We start from the raw sequence: 17739 nt of genomic DNA, 5'->3' as shown, positions 1-17739 counted from the left end.
CTCCACACCTGTACAGTGAGGTGGTTTCTGGAAACTGGTTCTTCTTAAGTGTCTAAGTCCTTTATGTCTATTATTAATAATGACTGCAGCTTTAGTCTCTTTATGAAGGTACTTTCTTCCATGCTGAAGATCTCATCAGTTGAGTGGCTTCACCTGTATCTCACATACTGCATGCACAGGTGACATCACAGGACATTGCCACACTCCTAAACTACTTTGGCTTTGCATTAAGGCAGCATTAGGGCCTTGTACACACAGACTGCCTCCCTGGGGCATCCTCCAAAGTGCTTCCTTTCTCCTCCCAGCACTTTTCCTTCTTTGTTCCCTGAGAAGGAATACTCATACTGGGAAGGAAGACAAGCCCTTTGCAGGGGAGCTTCATCCTTTGTCCTCTTGTAGAGCACCTGTCTCTCTTAGTCAGAGACAGTCAGGCACAGAAAAACAACAGGAGTGCTGATTTCTCCCCCACATCTTACCTACATACAAAGTAGTAGAAAGAAGGTGCTACAAAAAAGGCTAAATTCACTTTCTGATACTYACAATTTCATCTTGGTCTTCCCACTCCACTTCTGAGAGATCTACACTGTTGTAGTTGGGCTTAGGCTTCAGTTTCTTCCCTTCTTTGTACTGGAATATAAAGAATTAAATAAGTAAAGAAAGGAAAAAAAGAAAAATACTCAAGTGAGCAGCTAGACAATGTCCTAAACTAACCCTTTAAGAATTGGTATTAATTTGGATAACTGGCCTGTCTCATTCATTCTCTGATTAGGAAGGCAGTGTTTGTGCACGCATCTTCCTGGTCCCACRTCACGTATTTCTTTACGCAGGCGGTGAGGGGGTGGGAGAGTTCAAGCAGGAAAGGCTGATCCAGGAGCAAKGGACAGACAGGAACACAGCTGAACTTGCAGGTAAAGGCTATGGCCTCCTTCTTCTAAATAGATCACTACAACACACTTGCCTGCAGGAAATCAGTTTTTTCCCTGCAGCTAAGAGTATAATCCCATTAACATTATAATACCAGCAGGAGATCTCTTCTGATGGAGTTCAGCTTTGACTCCTCTGACAGGAGACTTTTCACCTAGAGCAAACTGACGCAAGMGGGCTACTCCATTAATCCTCTGGGTGAGGGAAAATCCATGAATCGGACTAKGAGAGGCCCATTTACGGTGGAAGGATAAAGCAGAGCCCTTGCCCTGCCCTGGAAACACAACGTGTCCCTTCTCTTCACACACTGAAGTAAYGCCCCGTGCCTGTGGTCCCCCTGTGCAAAGCTGCCTTTCTGAAGACAGCTGCTGTGAAGCCCCATGGTGACACTTTCTCTTGTAGTGAACACACTGATGCTTAGAGCTGTGTGCAGGTGGATTTGTGCTGACCAGCACATGAATGAATCACTGTGTGCCCAGACATCTCACTAATGAGGCCAGCTGGCCCTTGTGCTCCTGGCTGCCTGTATATCAAAGGCTGGTGGCCTTCATAGCTCAAAAAACCCAAAGAAATCAGAAGCAGCGCTGAAAGTCACTGCTCATGTTCTCAGAGTCAYAGCTATACATACCAAAGGACGGAGGTCTGGGTGTGAAAGGATGTAGCCGTTGTTGGTGTTCAGGAAGGCGTATCCATGGACACCCAGCTGGAGAAAGAGGCATTAGAATGAACAATTAATGCTTTAGCTAGAAACACTGCTGTGTAAGGGGTGCTGCTGATACCCTGGTACCACCAGTTTTCAGAAATATTTTCCTTTTAAAGGTATTAACCAGTAACAAATAGAATCCATCCCAAAACTGCTATCTGTCTRTTCTGTCTGCGCTTGGATGCACAAAAGGATGGGCAGATAGCAAGTTTGTGTACACATTCAGAAAAATATGCCCTCTTAGAGTCTGATTGTCATCGTGGACAATTAYCACCCAGAGGCAGACTGAGTTCTCCCCAGCTGGCATGGCAGAGCTGCACAGGAAACAGGCAATGCTGGGGAATGCTGCAAACAGTACAGAAGCAATGGTGACAGGTCTGTGTACCCATCACTACATCGCAGAGCAGTGAATGAACAARTGAGGATGAATCTCACAGATGGCTTCCCTGGAAACCCCATCAGCCTTCAGAGGAGCTCTGCATTATGTTTCAGTGTTGGCAAGATCTAACCCAGGCCAATTGTACAAGCCTGTAGTCTTAAAATACTGTTTAAGGAGTAGCATAATCTAACAAGAGCAGACACTGGCTGACCTGATCTGCAAGAGATTTCTAGAGAGCAATTACTCAGCTCAAGCCCATATATAATACAAATTCTAGCTAAACCCTAAGTTGCTAAAAACCTGCAGATAGTCTGTGCTTGCCAAAACAAGAGCTGTCTCAAGGAAAACAAGAATGGATAAGGTTTCTATGTTTAAATAAAGTTTCACCTTTCTTTTCCTATGAAGACAATCCTGGAGGGATAACAGTAGGGAAGTGAGGAGGTAAGTCATTTACAATCTGTCTGTGTATAGAGGGAATGAATTCTGTATTTCACACATCCCAAACCAAAACTTTGGACCATCTCTGTGTGAAGCAGTTTTTTGAAAAGCACACTTGGCTTAACTCCGTGTGGCAAGAATAAAAGCAAGACACTGGATCAGCAAATTTCTTTTTTCACCTATTAAAGTTGGAATTTCCCAGCCCAGTAAAAGCATGATTATTAATATATAAGCTCCACAGGGCTGGAATGCTGGAACTGATCCTTTTGGAACCCATATGCCAGGGAATCCAAGTTGAGGATCCTAGGTTTTCAAACAGCTCTAGAGTTGGAAGAGTTTCTGACAAGATGTATCCTGCCTCTGATACAAGGAAATCCAAATTATTTTCCGTTCCTTTCCTTGGAGGAAAGAATAATGACCCTCCTTAGCCCAAAAGAAAGGTTTTGTATACCTGGCTTTTGAGTGACATGGAGAAAAGAAGATGAAAAGGTATTATACAGAAAATAACCATATAAAAATTGACCCAAACCAGCCAGCTTTGCATACTGGCACTCAACACTCTCAATTCCAGGTGTGCCCAAAGGATAATTTCCTACAGCTGCATGTTAATGGTCTGCCCTGCACCCTTGTCTGGAAGCACCACAGAAATTCACAGCTTCTGACAGCACTTTCAGTCCTGTGAGTCTTCAGCAATCAGATTTTGGACAACTGCCTCATTGGTAGTAGTTGTCTGATTGCTTTTTAAGACAAAGTGAAAACTGGAAATGTTGGCTCAAATTGCCAGATTTCATGGTGGTCCTTGGATGTGCTCATTGTCTCCTGCTGAGCAGCCTGACTGAACAAAGGGTCACTGCATGGAATTTACAGTAGAAACCAATCCTAACAGTGCATCTCTGGGGGAATTCCCGATGGATGAACATTTTTTTTTTTTAAGATACATTGAACATAGAGCTCATGGAAAGTTTTTTGACTAACAATTCTGGAAAGCTACTCTATCCAGGTACAGCACAAAGCAAGTGAGAGCCAACTTTCTGTACGCTGTCTTGCCAAGAAACCGTCATGCTGATCTGGAGAAAGGTACCTTAGGCATGAGGGAAGAGTTGGCTCTCCATAATCCATTCAGCCCTCAGTTTTTCTGCTAAGAATATTGACAGTGAAATGAGTACATTTTTTTGCCAGCTGGCATGGCAACTCTTGTCCATTGGGAACTGGATATAAAACTTTAATTCTTTTAAGGCAGGCTATCATCTCTGAGGGATCTAGATTGGTGATCATCAAGATACAAAGGTTGCATCACATTTTGCCAGTCTGCTGGATCACCCTGTCCTTGTGTTGCTGAAGCAGCCTAAAAGCTTGTAGCAGTGAATGATTTCATATGTGCTACAGAGAAACCACACACCACTATATCCAACAAACTCTTCCTTTATGCTCACAGTTTTTCCTACAGGCTGAAAAATGATTTCTCAGTCATGCCCATGGAAGAATAAGTAATGACTTTACTGTGCAAAGGAACAAGTTGAATTATCTTGGTCTTACCTTATACCGTGGAGCAAGTTTTAACAACTCCCTCAGGGGTACATCAGAGCCCACCACACCCAGAAGAATGCCATGGGATCGCTTTAAAACAAAGGAGAATCTATTTTCAGAAGCAAGACCTGGGTAGTTTTCTATCTGAAAGCCCATTATTGTCTCCCTGGAAGTCTCTCACACAAGCCTAGAGGGGATACGTGAATGCGTTTATTCAAAACCAATTAACATACTTCAAAAAGTCCAAAGAGATTATTCCAGTGTTTATGGACAGGAGTGTTTCTACACAACACCAGTCGGTATTCATTACTATGATTACTGTTACTGATAGAAGTAACATAAAATCACTTGAAACAAGTTTTGAGGCCAAAMCCCTGCATTCAGTATGTGCGAATATCAATACAGTCAGGACAATAAAGCAAACCAACACAAATTGGTTGATAAATYGGGTCAACTAAATCAAATGACAAATACAAAACTGTTAACCTAGAAAATAGGAAATCCCCCCTTTACAACATGGGGAACTGGTTGTTAAATAAGCATCTAGAGAGCATGATGGAAAAACTACAAACAGGCTCTCACTGCAGTGCTGTGCAGGGTAAGGCCAGCCCCAAGAGGAGAAAGCAGACAGTTGTTTGTAGGATCTGGATGAAGAGTTTTTTTTCCCCTTATAAAGCAGTGGTAAGGAACCATCCTGCATTTTAAAAGGAYACTGAGAAATTAAAATGGTACAGAAAAGAGTGTCTAAAGGGTTTCAAACCCCAGAGGAAATGCCCTTATCAAATCATCTAAATAATTCAACCTTTTTATCTTATCAAGATAGACAGGTTTGACTTTATGGCAGTGTAGAAGATGCTTCCCATGAGAACATACTAAAGGGTACAGGCTTTTTAATCCAGTAGAGGAAGTCATGATGACAGAAAGGTGAGGTCAGATAAACTGAACGTGGAATTTAGACACCAGTTTTTAACAGGGAGTTAGAAACCACAATGGAGAGAGCTTGGGGCTAGATGCCTTTCTTCAATGACACTTTTGCCAAAACCAGGGTATTTGGATCATCTGTGTGAAATGTAAAGGTCTGCAATAAAATGCAGACTAGACAAGGTAATGATCTGTTCCAGCCTGAAATTTWAGCATCTGTAAACTAGGCTCAGTTTGAAAATGGAAGGGATAAACCAAGGAGAAATGTCATATTTAAGAGGCATTTTGAAGAAATAGCATCCAGAGGAAATGACAGACTATCATTTTGACAGATAAATTATCAGCCATCCACCCTGCCAGAGGTTTTCTGCCTTTCCTAATGGCCGGATGTTCATTCAGAGGCCCTTTGGGTTTAAAACAYTGCAAAATTCCCCTTCATCCAGTCCCCTGTGCTGGCAGTAGGAGAAAGCAGCCCAGGCTGACTCACTCACTCACCGTCTCATTCTTCTTGCTGAAGACTGGCATGGCCACTGTCGTCATGAGCAACAGGCTCTGAGCCTGTGATGCAAAGAGCTGCCACGRAACAACAGGACGTGTGTTAGCAAGTGCAGTACCCCAGAGAGCCCAAATGAAAGGCCCTGGAACTCCCATGGACCCCAGATGTTGATTGCAATTAGCCACCTCTTCGCCTCCCACACTTCTTGAAAAACAGATGGCAGCACTTTTAAATACTCTGTGTCCAAGAGAATTATGGGATGGATACTTGCTCGTGTGGGGTGGTGAGGATGGAATGAAAGACAGTGAAATGTGTTGAAGCAGGAGATATTGAAGAGTTGTTTTAATGAAGAGACAAGAACCTGTGGAAGTGGTGGCACAATTTATACCCACCACTCTTTCAAGGAGTGTAGACATGAGTACTTATACAAGTGCAAAAACCACCGATACAAGCAGCACAGAATAGAGAAAAGCAACACAAATATGAACAAAATCACAAACAAGAGATCATCTCTATTGCAAACATATGAATACCACAAATGAAAAACACCACAGGCACATGCTTAAGTGACACAAATACACACAAAGCCTGCTTATAAATACTTGTTACTCAACAATCTAAGCTTTGGAAAAAGAGACAAAATCATGATCCAAACAGATATGACAGAGTGAGCTATCTCTATGAGGGATACAGGACATGCATGTGTAATGGAATAACAGATGCTCCCAATTCAACGGAAGACAGATGCTCTAAAAGCACACATGAGAGGAGGTAAAACAGGCAAGCCACATTAAAGATGTCTCCCAAATGTGCTAACTATCCAAAGATTCTAATCCTTTATTGCCAGTAGCTTCTCYGCTTCCATCTCTCATTTGGTCAAGTATGTAGCAAGGCCAGAAAGGATCTCATGTCTGTATTACAGAGTGTGCTGGGAGCCATGAATGAACCAGTCAAAAATCTATAGAGTCAGTTGATGGAGATTTGAACTTGTTATCTTGAGTTACTACKCTGGATGATTTTTTGTGGAAACTTCCCATTCACAGCATCAGTCACACTAACCCACAACAAGCAAACTTCTCCTGCACTTATTGGACAAATGGGAAAAGAGTTCAGGTGAATTAAGCTACTRCACAACACAGACACCCCTACCTACTCTGAACCAACAGCACAGCACAGCTTTCCAGTACATCCAGCATTCCCTGTCCTCCTCTTGCCACTGTAAGAGGACTCTGAGTGCTGCAGCCCCTATCACCCTCCAGATGTACGGGGCAGCTGTGGCTGTGCAGGCTGGCACTGACACACTGGCACAAAGGAAACAGCACATGCACAAAACACAGGGTGCAGTTACCTCCTCAGACTGTGGCAGCTGGTGAGAGACACGGATGAACACACAAATGAATACATGAGTGGAAGAATGAATCAAAGACAGGAGAGGTGGGGACAGAGGAAGASAATGGCAAGCCAAGACAAGAGACATGAACAGAGATGCAGCAAAAACATACAGCAAACAAATCCCTGTGGCTGCCTTGGGACGTGTGACCCTATACACCAGTGCCAGGGGTGGCAAGACTGTTGATATAATAAACTTGGTGGTTAAATACTAGCATTTCTGGAGGTTTTGATTAGTACACACTCAAGTGCCATGTCCCAGCTTTCAYCTGGCTCTCATGCAGAAGATATCCCCACATCACCCACACAGAACCAAATGTTCTCCCACAGGGCAGGCCAGAGACGAAGCAGGGGACATTGGAAGTGCTCACGGGTCCTTAGCAATATGTCCTTTGCCCACATGGCTGGGCTCAGGACCACTGTGGTGACATTAGGTCTTTGCTAGTTTAAGGAAGGAAAGAGTGAGCCTGCTGAAATCTSTATCTTTGAGCAGCAGCAATTTGCAATTAGCTACTGGGCTGGAGGAAATCAGTTTCCRTGACCCTACCCTGAGCCATGAATAACCCTTTCTGTGAATAATCCTTTGGAAGGAAACCTGCTTACACAGAAGCATTACTTAAGTGATGTTGTGCCTGTGTGATTAGTCCTGGGCACCTGGGTCACTGCAGATTCAGATCCGAGTGTGAACACACACCTTRGCTCCAGCAGTGAGCAGAAAAGAAGTATCGTCTGTCTCAGTAGAGCCAGAGACCAGTAATTTCTACCAATAACCAATTCCTGGCTTGTTTTACTTAAATTTCAGGACTTTGTTTAGATTTCAACTTGTGCTCGAGGCCCTTACCGCRCTGTCCATGTAGGCTTCGGTCCAGATGATGTCATGGTCGTGATTGATGACCATGGGCCGGCTGAGCACGTGCAGGTACTCCATGACATTCTCCTGGACGTCTGCCAAAGTGGAGATCTGAGTGTAGTAGCCTAAATGGAGAAACAGAGGTGTGAGTCTCTCTATTAACACACTTYCCCTATTTCTAAATGAGTGCAAAGCTAGAAAACTAGATGTCAAAGACTGTATCTACCCAGGTAAGTAATCTACTCTTTATGAAAATGGCCTTGTATCCATTACCTTCCGTGGAAATTTAGAGTTTCRAAGCAGTGGTTCTGTACTTCTAAAAATGCTGGAGCAATGTGCAAGATGTGAGACTTAACCATATTTATGCAAAGCAGATGTAAAATGTTGCTTTGGGTCTTGGGAWAAAACCTTCCACTAATCAGGCTGCCTTCAGTCTGGAAGGCCAAATATATGCAAGCCAAGTATTTCACCAGGCTATTCACCCTGCCCTATTTTATATTAAGACCAAACTCCCACCTTTTCTTCCAGATTTTTTCCAGCACTCTTCAGTCTACCTAGCTTTACATCCAAGGATGGCAACTACTTCCATCTACCCATGGGAAAGAGAATAAAAGGTGCAAGTTATCTATTCCCAAAGCTTTGTCCCTGCAGCTGGACTCATAACAGTCTAAAACTACAACAAGGAGTCCAGGGGAAGAATGTTTTCAAGTTACCAAAAGAGCCTCAGAACTAGCTGCTGGTTAGAAGTGCTAACACTGAGTAATGTCACGAGAATTCTCATGTCCTGCCTCTCACCACATGCACTGGTTGTACTTGGTATAGGACAGAATAGGTCAGCTAAATGGAAAACTTCTCTGCCACTAGGAAAACACTGTCATGTGAAAGGGCTCATGCTCTGATAAGCTTTGTGATGTGGAAACAGATTTTGTGTGCTCGAAAACAAGGAGCACAAGAGTTATACAATACACTGAAACAGAACCAAAATCAGGGAGCCCTCTGCACAGCTCAAAAATGGTAAATGAGAATCCAAGGGCAAAGCACACGTTTTTGTTATCTGGTTATTCAGAAGAAGCCCTTCTGCCATTTTATGGTGAACCAACAGCACCATGAAGTCCCTGTCACTGATCTCGTGGCTGCATATGCAATCTGAAATCCATGGTGTTGTTTCATTTAAYAAAATCTAAAAATATTACGTGCAATTCGTAGTGCTATTTAGATGAATGCCTGAGCACTGAGCATCCCCAGCTCAMAGACATTCTGCTGGCCAGCAACTCTCCTGTCAACTGTTTCCAGCAGCAAATGCTCCCATGCATTTCATGGTCTGCTGGAGCCACTGCTCAGGCCAGAAAACAGTTTGTACCCAACACCCACCTTTAGTCTCCCTTGCCCTGTTTAAACAGGACTGATGTAACAAGCATCACTGTCTGCAGAGGCCAGCTCATGCCCAAACATGGATRGCTTTCTTTTCCTTCCCTTTCTTCCTCTACCCTCACCGACTCTGACAGTGCTAACTTGACTTTTTGACCGGCCCCAAATGCATAAAGGTGACTCATCTACTGTGACTGGATTTTCTCATTCATGTAATTTCATGCCAGTTAGAGAGAACAGTGGGTTTGGGGTGGGATTAACAAGCTATTTTGGTACCTCAGTGAAAACCACTTACACACAAAGAATTTGGCCAGGATMCAGGGGTTAACCTGCAGACCTTGTGAAAATTGCTGTAAAATCTTTAAAGCAGCAATGTTTGTTTTACATCTCAGCCAAAAGATGTCAGGCTCTCTGACAGAGCTTTAGACAGATTGTCAAAAGCCAGCAATTGGGACACAATAAGCACAGGGACTTAGGTGGACTACAGCCAGCATGAATCTCGGTCATAGTGTCCCTTGGCAATGTGACAGGAAAATGCGGTGGCTCAGCACGGAGGACTTGTGTTAGTTGGACACAGGCACACTTGATGTGGGCCAGCAGGGTCTGTTTTTTCCTTAGGTTGTCTTCCAAGCAAGGGCTTATGGGCCCCAGCAGTAGTGGGTAAGCCATAGAGGGGTGCAGGGCCCCGTGGCTGCAGTCCACGTGTGATGTGTGTGATGGAGATTGGGAACCATTCCCACACAGCACCTTTGTTGTTGCAGGCGATCCATTTCACATTCGGGGCAAAAGTGACTTCCCGGCCAATGAGGTAAGTGAACACCCGGACCTGGGAACAAGGATGCAAAGGCAGAAGGATTAGGTTGTAATGTGTTGCCAAATCCAAATGGCTGAAGTCTGGCATCCCCTGTACACTGGTGTGAATGGGAGAGTTCGAGAGCAATACCTCTGCCTTCACACAGAGGCAGGAGCCTCTCATGCCATTTGTTTCCTGTTTTGTGGCCTGGAACTTAATTTCCAATTACAATAAGCCCAGAAAGCCAAGCAGCACCCAGGATCATCTGAATAACAAAGCAAAAGTGCAAATTCGTTTTGATTTTATGATAGCAGCTCCGCCAGGCACTCAGCAACCACAGGCAGAGAGGTTTACAGCTGCCACGAATCCTTTACCCAGGGGAACAGCTGACCACATGAATCATTTAGAGAAAGCTTTACCATTTCTCTTGTGTTTGACCACCAACAAAAGAGCCAATCCTGAAATAAACTGCTTTAACAGCCCCCTGCTCTGGTCTCTCAGTAGGCTGCTCCTCTCCCTTTGTGCATTGCTGTTAGCTGGGATGAGGTAAACAAATACATCAGGAGRGGTTAGGATGAGCAGTGGGCTATCACACTTTCACAGCCAGTTCTGCTAGTACAAGGCTGTAAYCACAGACATCAGAGAAAATAGGGCTGGAATGCACCCAGAGAGGTTGTTAGGATCATTCCCCTGGCCACCCTAAGAACTGGCAGGAGTCAAACCTTTCCCAGACAGGACCAATTATGAAGAGTCCTGCACGGGAGTAAAACTTTTTACAAAACTTGGGTTTTCATTTTTAAATACTCAACTCAGTCTTTATAACCTTCTCAGGATAATGCTTTGACTGCCCACACCTTCAGAAAATAAAGCGCATAGAAAAAAAAAGGTTCCCTGACATAGAGATGTGCATTTGTAATCCTCTCACCTCAGAAATCAGTGCAGTAGGCTCCTGCCTGSATGCTTTGTTTGCATTTACAGCCAGGTGCCCATGGGTGTTCTGGTATTGGAATATGTGAATGTTCATCTCTGCCTGACATCCTGGCTCATGCTCTTCTATTCCCACCACAGTGGGACAGCACCTTTCCTCTCCCTTTCTATTYATCACTTCCCAGACAAACCTTCCGATCGGGCCAGTTGTATTTTTCAAACACAGCTTCATAATCTTCCACTGCTCCGTCGGTGATCAGCATGATGGCTTGGTTACACAGGCCTCCTTGGCCAGCATCTCTGAACTACAAACAGAGAGGGAGAGCATTGGTTACCCCAGCTCAGGCTGTTTCTGTGTAGCTGTACTCAGAAGTGGGCCAGATCCTCACTTGCAAACCTYACACTGCTCAGAGAGAGGACTGTGTTTGCATGCTGCATATAAATTGTTTTATTTATACAGCCCTGCCTAGCACATGCAGACACAGGAGGCTTTGCAGAAGTAAAATAATGAGGAGAAAATAAGTGTTGTGGAGGAAGGGTGCGATTCCCTGCTGCTTCACATCTTGCACAGTCRCATTAGTTTATGCAAAACAACTATAGATTGACCATAAACACTGCAATTCTGATTTGACAGCAATAACTCTCACTTTTTATGGCAGAAAATGTGAGAGGGTGGGAAATCAGACTCATTATTTCAGGRTAAATCCATCAATCTGCCAAGGAATAGCAAAGAGAGGCAGGAGCATATGAAAAAAGAAGGCTGCTACCATCAGAGCTGGAAAAATTATGGATGTGCCACATAAGTGAGGCTGTACACTGACATGACAGATGACCTGTTATCTAYGCATAAGTGATATTTCAGGCAGAGCAGAAGAGCACCAGGACTCTGGTACAGACACTGACGTGCTCCCAAGGGCACCTGCAGAGGTGTTGGACAGACATGCTCCTACAAGCAAGCCAGACCCTGCCTGTCCAGCCAGGGACAGCCTTGGAATGCTGCCTGTCCCCTGCTCCTGCAGAGCGTGTACCTCTCATGTCCTCAGGTACCTGGCTCCAGACAACTGAGGGCTTTATACAGCACCAACAGTGTTAAAGCCAGCGGCAGAGGCAGCTGAGGACATCCCAGGGACAAAACTGAGCAGTCACTTTGCTGCAGCTCCCAGCTCAGTGGCACTCTGTGCTTCTCCATGTCCTGCCTCTCACTGCTTGTCTGTTCTGAGCAAGGAAAAGCCTAATCAACAGAGGATACAGATACTGATGCAGAGCTAAATTGTCCTTCTGTTAACAAGGATTAATGAGAGGAAATAGCATGAGAAGAGCATACAGGAGCTCAACTGAAGGATGACTAAGGTTACGTGAAACAGCAGCAATTTTRAACTGGAGAGAATAGTTATATCATACAAATGTGAAAAAAGGTATCCAAATRGCAAGATTAATTGCATTAAAGGAAACCCCTGGATGGGAGAACAAGAACACAGAGTGTGAACTGGGAGTTTTAAGATGTTTTAGAGTTCAATTCACAGCTCCTTTTGGCTTTAGTAATGCTATGTTACCACAGACAAATGCCTTTACCAACATGGCTGTTTCCTGGGGTGCCACTGCAGATTAGTATCATCACCATTAATAAATACCTCAAAGCCAGTTCCAAGCCCAGATTTCCCAAGTAATTTCACCACTCCTACAATTGCATCTGTGAGTGTCCCTTATTATGAAATTACCAGGTTCAGCGTTAATATCACCATCTATGTTATCAGTCCTGCCTCCTTCAACTTTACACAGTACCTGTAACTCTGCTGCAGGAAGCATGGATTCAACAGTTTCTGGATGACCACAGGTACAAAGCCCTCTCTGGCTGTGCCATTACTTGTATCACTGACCAGAACCAGGATACATATGAGTGAGGAGGGTGYTGTAACAGGGTCATTTCTAACTAGTTGATCTCAGATGAAACATCTATGGGAAAGACTAAGTCAGGATGAGGTGTTTGGATGTGCTCCTCCTCTCTTATGTTTTCCCCAGCAGCACATTCAGAAAAGGCTGAGGGTGTAAAACTGGAACAAGCACAGGATACTCTAAGGAGCAAACCAAAGGAGAAAAGTGGGTGAGAGCCACGTGTGATTCTGCTAAAGACCAGCAGGTAGGAAAAAAACAGACCTTCAAGTGAGCTATTTCTAGGACAAAGATCAACYGGGTGCAGATTAGCAGAGAGAATATAGTGTGAGTGTCCACTAGGGAGGCAGGAGATGCTGTCAGAATGAGGCTCAGATCAYAGATATATGAACCTTGCAGTTACGAAACCAGCTTATTCCAAACTGTTGCAATCTACAACATGTTTGTTTAGATTATTATTAAATTAACACTTAATTAAGGTCGCCCACCATTTCATCAAACTACTTAAGACACCTCTTCATGAAGCTTACTTCAGAACTCATAATACCAAGAAATTAGATGTTGTATCAGAACCAGCAATCTCCTAATTACAGRAGTAGATGGTATTTTCAACAGGGAAAATGAGATCATCAGTGTCATAGAAATGGAGATTAAAAAGACAGATTTAGAAAACAAACAAACAAGAGGTAATCCCTGGTTTTTAGGTCCTTTGTGACTGGCTGCAGCTGTAGCAAATGATCTGACAGCATTCACATCAAGCTCTGTGCATAATTCCCTGCTCTGACTGAAGTCTCAGGAGCATAAAAGAAGGGGAGATGAGGAATAACATGTCCGTAGAAGAGATATCTGAAGAAATGCAGGCTAGAGCTGGGTCAGTGAATAAGGCACAGGGCTGTGTATTCTCCTATAGAACTTCAGTCACGTTGCCAGGACTAACAGGCATGATCTAATTAATTCAGGGTCACAGTCTCTTGTACTCCGTTGTTTGCTCATTGCCTTTTACTCTGCAGTTACRGGCTGGCACAGAGTTCCTAGTGAAGCAATAGGAACCATCAGCATAGCTCAGAGATGTGCAGGCACGCGTGCTGATTATGTGCACATCTGACCAGAAGACTGAGCAGCCTCTCTCCATCTCCTCCTGCCCCATTATTATGCAGACCTGCCTCTGGAATGGCCTCCAGAACTACTAAAAATTCAAACTTGGTGGAAAGCATCTCATGGGCAGAAAATCAGCAGTAGAGAAGAAAACAAAGCCAGTGAAGAAGAAACAAGAAAGGGCATTAAGCAAAATAGTAGGAACTGGTAAACAGGAATTTTTGAGCTTTGCATATCCTGAAAAATATGTTTTAGAATCCAGGTCCACAAAATGTGACTGGAATCAAGAAATAATTTATAAGTGTTCAGAGAAGAAGCAAGAAGGGGAGTAAAAATGATGATGCCAAATGATAAAGAACCAGAGGGAAACAGGCAGAGATACTTTAGAGCCTCCAAACTTCATCACCAAAAGGACAATATTGTAATGGCTGGGTACCCACTAAAGTGATGAGAAACAAAGAAGAGAATGAATGAATGAAGAGGCAGGGTCACAAAGTGGTAGGGTTAAAGAAAAAWCTAATTGAAAGCATTTGAATAATCTGTGCTCAGCATGAAGGGAACAAATTGCAGAAGGTGTAGCTGAACTACTCGCCTCATGGGCTGAGAGCTGACCAGGACAAAAATCACAAAGGATAAAGAGGGAATCAACAGAAAACACAAAATAGACAGTTAAATTGTCCTTAAACATCTAGCATGTTGCTRGAAAAATTASWMAYWCAYRMRWYKYRTGWRTKWSTAAACRAAGTGCTTCCCCACACAAAAGGCCTTTAAGACGCCACTATAAACCTTAGTTTACTTAAATCTGCACACAGGTACATTCTTTTTACAGCATCACTTTGCTCAAGTCACTCAAAATTTTATGTCTCACTGAAATACAGCCTGTTACCAGTTTCATCATCTTTTTTTCACCTATAACCATTTTGGAATGACTCACTCAATTAACTTCAGCATTTAGGTGATTTCTGAGATCAGCAGTGAGTCAAGGCACAATWAAACCAGTTTGGTGGCAAGAGAAAACATCATTCCAAGGTGGCCTCAAAAAGCAGAACTTGGCTTTTTCCTCACAGAATGGCAAAAGCAACAGCTTTCAAAATACTCTGGGTGTATCCTGAGAAAGGAGGACACGTGTACATTGGAAAGGGGCAGCACTGGCTCACACAAAGAAGAGGAGGGTGGATACTGCCTGGAGAGGGATGCTGCAGAGACACATCAGCTGGGTAGGAATTAACAATGTGACAGTGTCTGAAAAAAACGTAGCTGTTGTCTTAGGTCGTGTTAAGAGGACTACAGTGTGTAAAACAGGGAAGGCAATTATTCTGCTCTGCTTAGCACTTGATAGCTCTCAGCTGCAGCACTCACACACTGTTGGGAGGATGGTATTTCAGGGGAGGCAGCCTGGAAGCAGCTGCAAGCAGAGCGGCAGCCAGAACAAAGGGGTTTAAATCCTGCAGGAAAAAGGGGAGAGAATAAGATGTGCCAAGCTTGTTGAAACAAGGAAGRTAGCAGTGAGATAGATTAAAACTTAATAAATAAGAGAAGACTTCAAAAGATAGCACTTGACACYCGAGAATTTCGAAGCACTTCATAAATGTGTGCTTAAGACCATGGTTTCCCAGGGATGCATATTTTATTGTAATCACTTGTGTGCGACTAAATTGAAATTTAGAGTTCAAGTGGTTTATGAAGCATGGCAGAGAGGGGCAGGGGCGGCTCTGGCTAACTGTTCTCCTGGAATTGGGCTGCAAATTGCATCACAGAGTCAAATATGTCTCCCTCAGAAGATAATGGAGGAAAACAAAGACAGTGAGAGATCTGTGYTCTTCAACCCCTCTTTGCTACTCATACCTCATCGAGTGGGTCTCTGCCGGGCTATTAATTCTGTGAGCAATTGGACTGAGGAAAATTACAAGGGAAATTCTGCAGCCACTTTCATWACAGATATTATTACTGGTTGTCTATTGTAATCAGCAAAGCCTGTTTCATCAGTGTGATGTCGCAATTTTCATTCTCTTGCGTATGCTCCCGTGAACAATAACAGGACAGTCTGTGAGGAACAGTTGAGAATGTGAATTTTGTCTGATGAGAAGGGGGTGGTCATTCCCCCTAAATTTCCCCTTTCTCCTGCCTGTGTAACTGCAGCAGCACAGATTTGTTTCAGGGCACACTGACGAAAACCCTTTTACTCTATTTCCCATCCAGGTCTAAGAACCTTGAGGAGATTTCAGAAAGCCCTTAAGCCACATGAGCGCTTGGCAGGTGGCACCCTTTTGCCTTAAGCCAGGGTACTTGCAGATTTTAAGGCACTCTGTAGATAAGCCTTATCAGTCTGGGGAAGGCTGCAGCAGGACGACAGGAATGTTTCCACACTTCCATGCCYACGTACAAACAGCCTCTGGAGCTGCAGTGTGTGCACAAAGTCTGCSTCTTCTGAATGCCACCAGAAATCCTGGTATGAAGATGCAAAAGTGATTTGCAAAGGGTCCTGCAGCCCTCCTGCTGAGCGTGCAGCTGTCTCACAGCTGGCTGGCACCAYAGCTCCCAGCTGATGGCTGTGGTGACCTTGGTCCGAGGTCCCATTGCACTGAAGGGCACACAATCATAGCCCACATTACTGCAAACAGCACACTGCAGAAAACATGAAATCTGGGGAAGGAAAGATTCCTGGAAGGAAAGATCTCTGCATGGAAGAGATATGGAGCTCTGTTTCACATATTTGTTTGATAACAAAGACACTGTTTCTGAACCACTGTTTTATGAAGAGCCATTTCCAAGACACAGAAAAGCATGGCACTGTTCCTCATCTCTAGGAGTTCAAATGCCTGAGCCACCTGCTTTCTCACCAGATCCAAGGTGATAGCAAAATGCATGAGGGAAGCAGTACTTCACCTTGTCAGTGAATAACAGCAGAAGGTTTTAGCACCACTGGGTGCTGCACTGTCCAAGAGGAATCTCAGAGCTGTTTTGAGCTCATTAAGCAAGAGAGAATCAACAAGAATCAAGATAAGTGATGACTACTAAAATTGATGGCTGCTTTTTTATGCTAAATAGAGAGAAAAAAAATGCTTTACCCACCAAAGAGTTTCTTCTCTATTACTGCAGTGGAGAAATGTTAGTCCACTGGGGTGCATGAGCAACACAGTCTCCCTGGATGCTATTTTTGGCTCTCTTATGTCAGTGAAGGGCATATTTTGTCTCAGTTTTTAAGGTCTCTTCCAACCCAAGCCCTTCTATGATTCTATGATCCACTGGCTTCTTTAGGCCAAGCCCACTACAGACATGAGGGGATGGGGGTATTAAGTTGATTCTTGGTCCTTTTTCTTGTTACCATCCCTTAAGAAACAGAATTAAATGGCATGCTTACCTCCAGGCTACTGAATTCACATGAGGCAACAAATCATTTATGGTTCTTATCAGAGGGCATGATCACAGTAACTAATCTTCTGTACCTGTGATTTCTTCCCCAAGCACTGATACTCAGYGAAGTGACATTGAAATAAATCTGAAGAATAATCTTTCATGTCTTCATCATCTTCTRCTACTCACAAACAGCATTACTTACGAGCAGAATTGTGGCCCTCAGCCCATCAGTTRTATTTTATTGCCACCATCTGTAAAGATGCCAGGGCAATGCCCAATTGTGGGGCTCAGTAAGAAAACTCAGGAGGCCACAGCCTTGCTGGCTTCTGATCCTTCCTGGGCAGGGATTGGTGGCTGTGGACATCATGCACAAACCAACAYTTGCCCTAGAATGGGTTAGCCTGCACACTGCTTGTCACAAATTTGGGATCTGTAAGATTAGCTCATGCCCCCTCCCTGCTGCAGCACCRTGAGGGGTGTGCTTGTCACTGGCTGTAGAGAGGAATGGAGGGGTTGGCAGGGACACTCATGCCTCACACAAGCATCAGCACCAATTCTTACCTCTCTCAAGATTTTGAATGACTCTGTCAAAGCCTTGCTCACAGTCCCCACTCCTTTTGCCTGCAGTTCCTCTACCAGCTGCTTGAAGTGCTGGCAAGAAGAGAGGAAAAAAAAATCAGGA

At 44.0% G+C, this 17739-nt stretch overlaps 1 protein-coding gene across 1 annotated transcript in view; it reads right to left on the bottom strand.

Moving 5' to 3' along the window:
* The window catches only part of CACNA2D4 (calcium voltage-gated channel auxiliary subunit alpha2delta 4), a 118986-nt gene that overhangs the window by 81107 nt on the left and 20140 nt on the right, over nt 1-17739 (bottom strand). The window contains exons 10-18 of the mRNA XM_057390050.1: nt 17619-17708; nt 10907-11020; nt 9743-9821; nt 7619-7752; nt 6737-6754; nt 5388-5465; nt 3981-4061; nt 1553-1627; nt 541-627 (exon numbers count right to left, since the gene is read on the bottom strand). Of these exons, the coding sequence (XP_057246033.1) occupies nt 541-627; nt 1553-1627; nt 3981-4061; nt 5388-5465; nt 6737-6754; nt 7619-7752; nt 9743-9821; nt 10907-11020; nt 17619-17708 (756 nt within the window). The remainder of the gene's footprint in view (nt 1-540; nt 628-1552; nt 1628-3980; nt 4062-5387; nt 5466-6736; nt 6755-7618; nt 7753-9742; nt 9822-10906; nt 11021-17618; nt 17709-17739) is intronic.

The sequence above is a fragment of the Malurus melanocephalus genome, unplaced genomic scaffold, assembly GCF_030028575.1.
Source record: "Malurus melanocephalus ecotype Western Australia unplaced genomic scaffold, MMel_1.1 scaffold_22, whole genome shotgun sequence".
Taxonomy (NCBI): domain Eukaryota; kingdom Metazoa; phylum Chordata; class Aves; order Passeriformes; family Maluridae; genus Malurus; species Malurus melanocephalus.
Note: the sequence above shows the minus strand (reverse complement) of the source record. Positions and strands in the feature narration are given on the sequence as shown.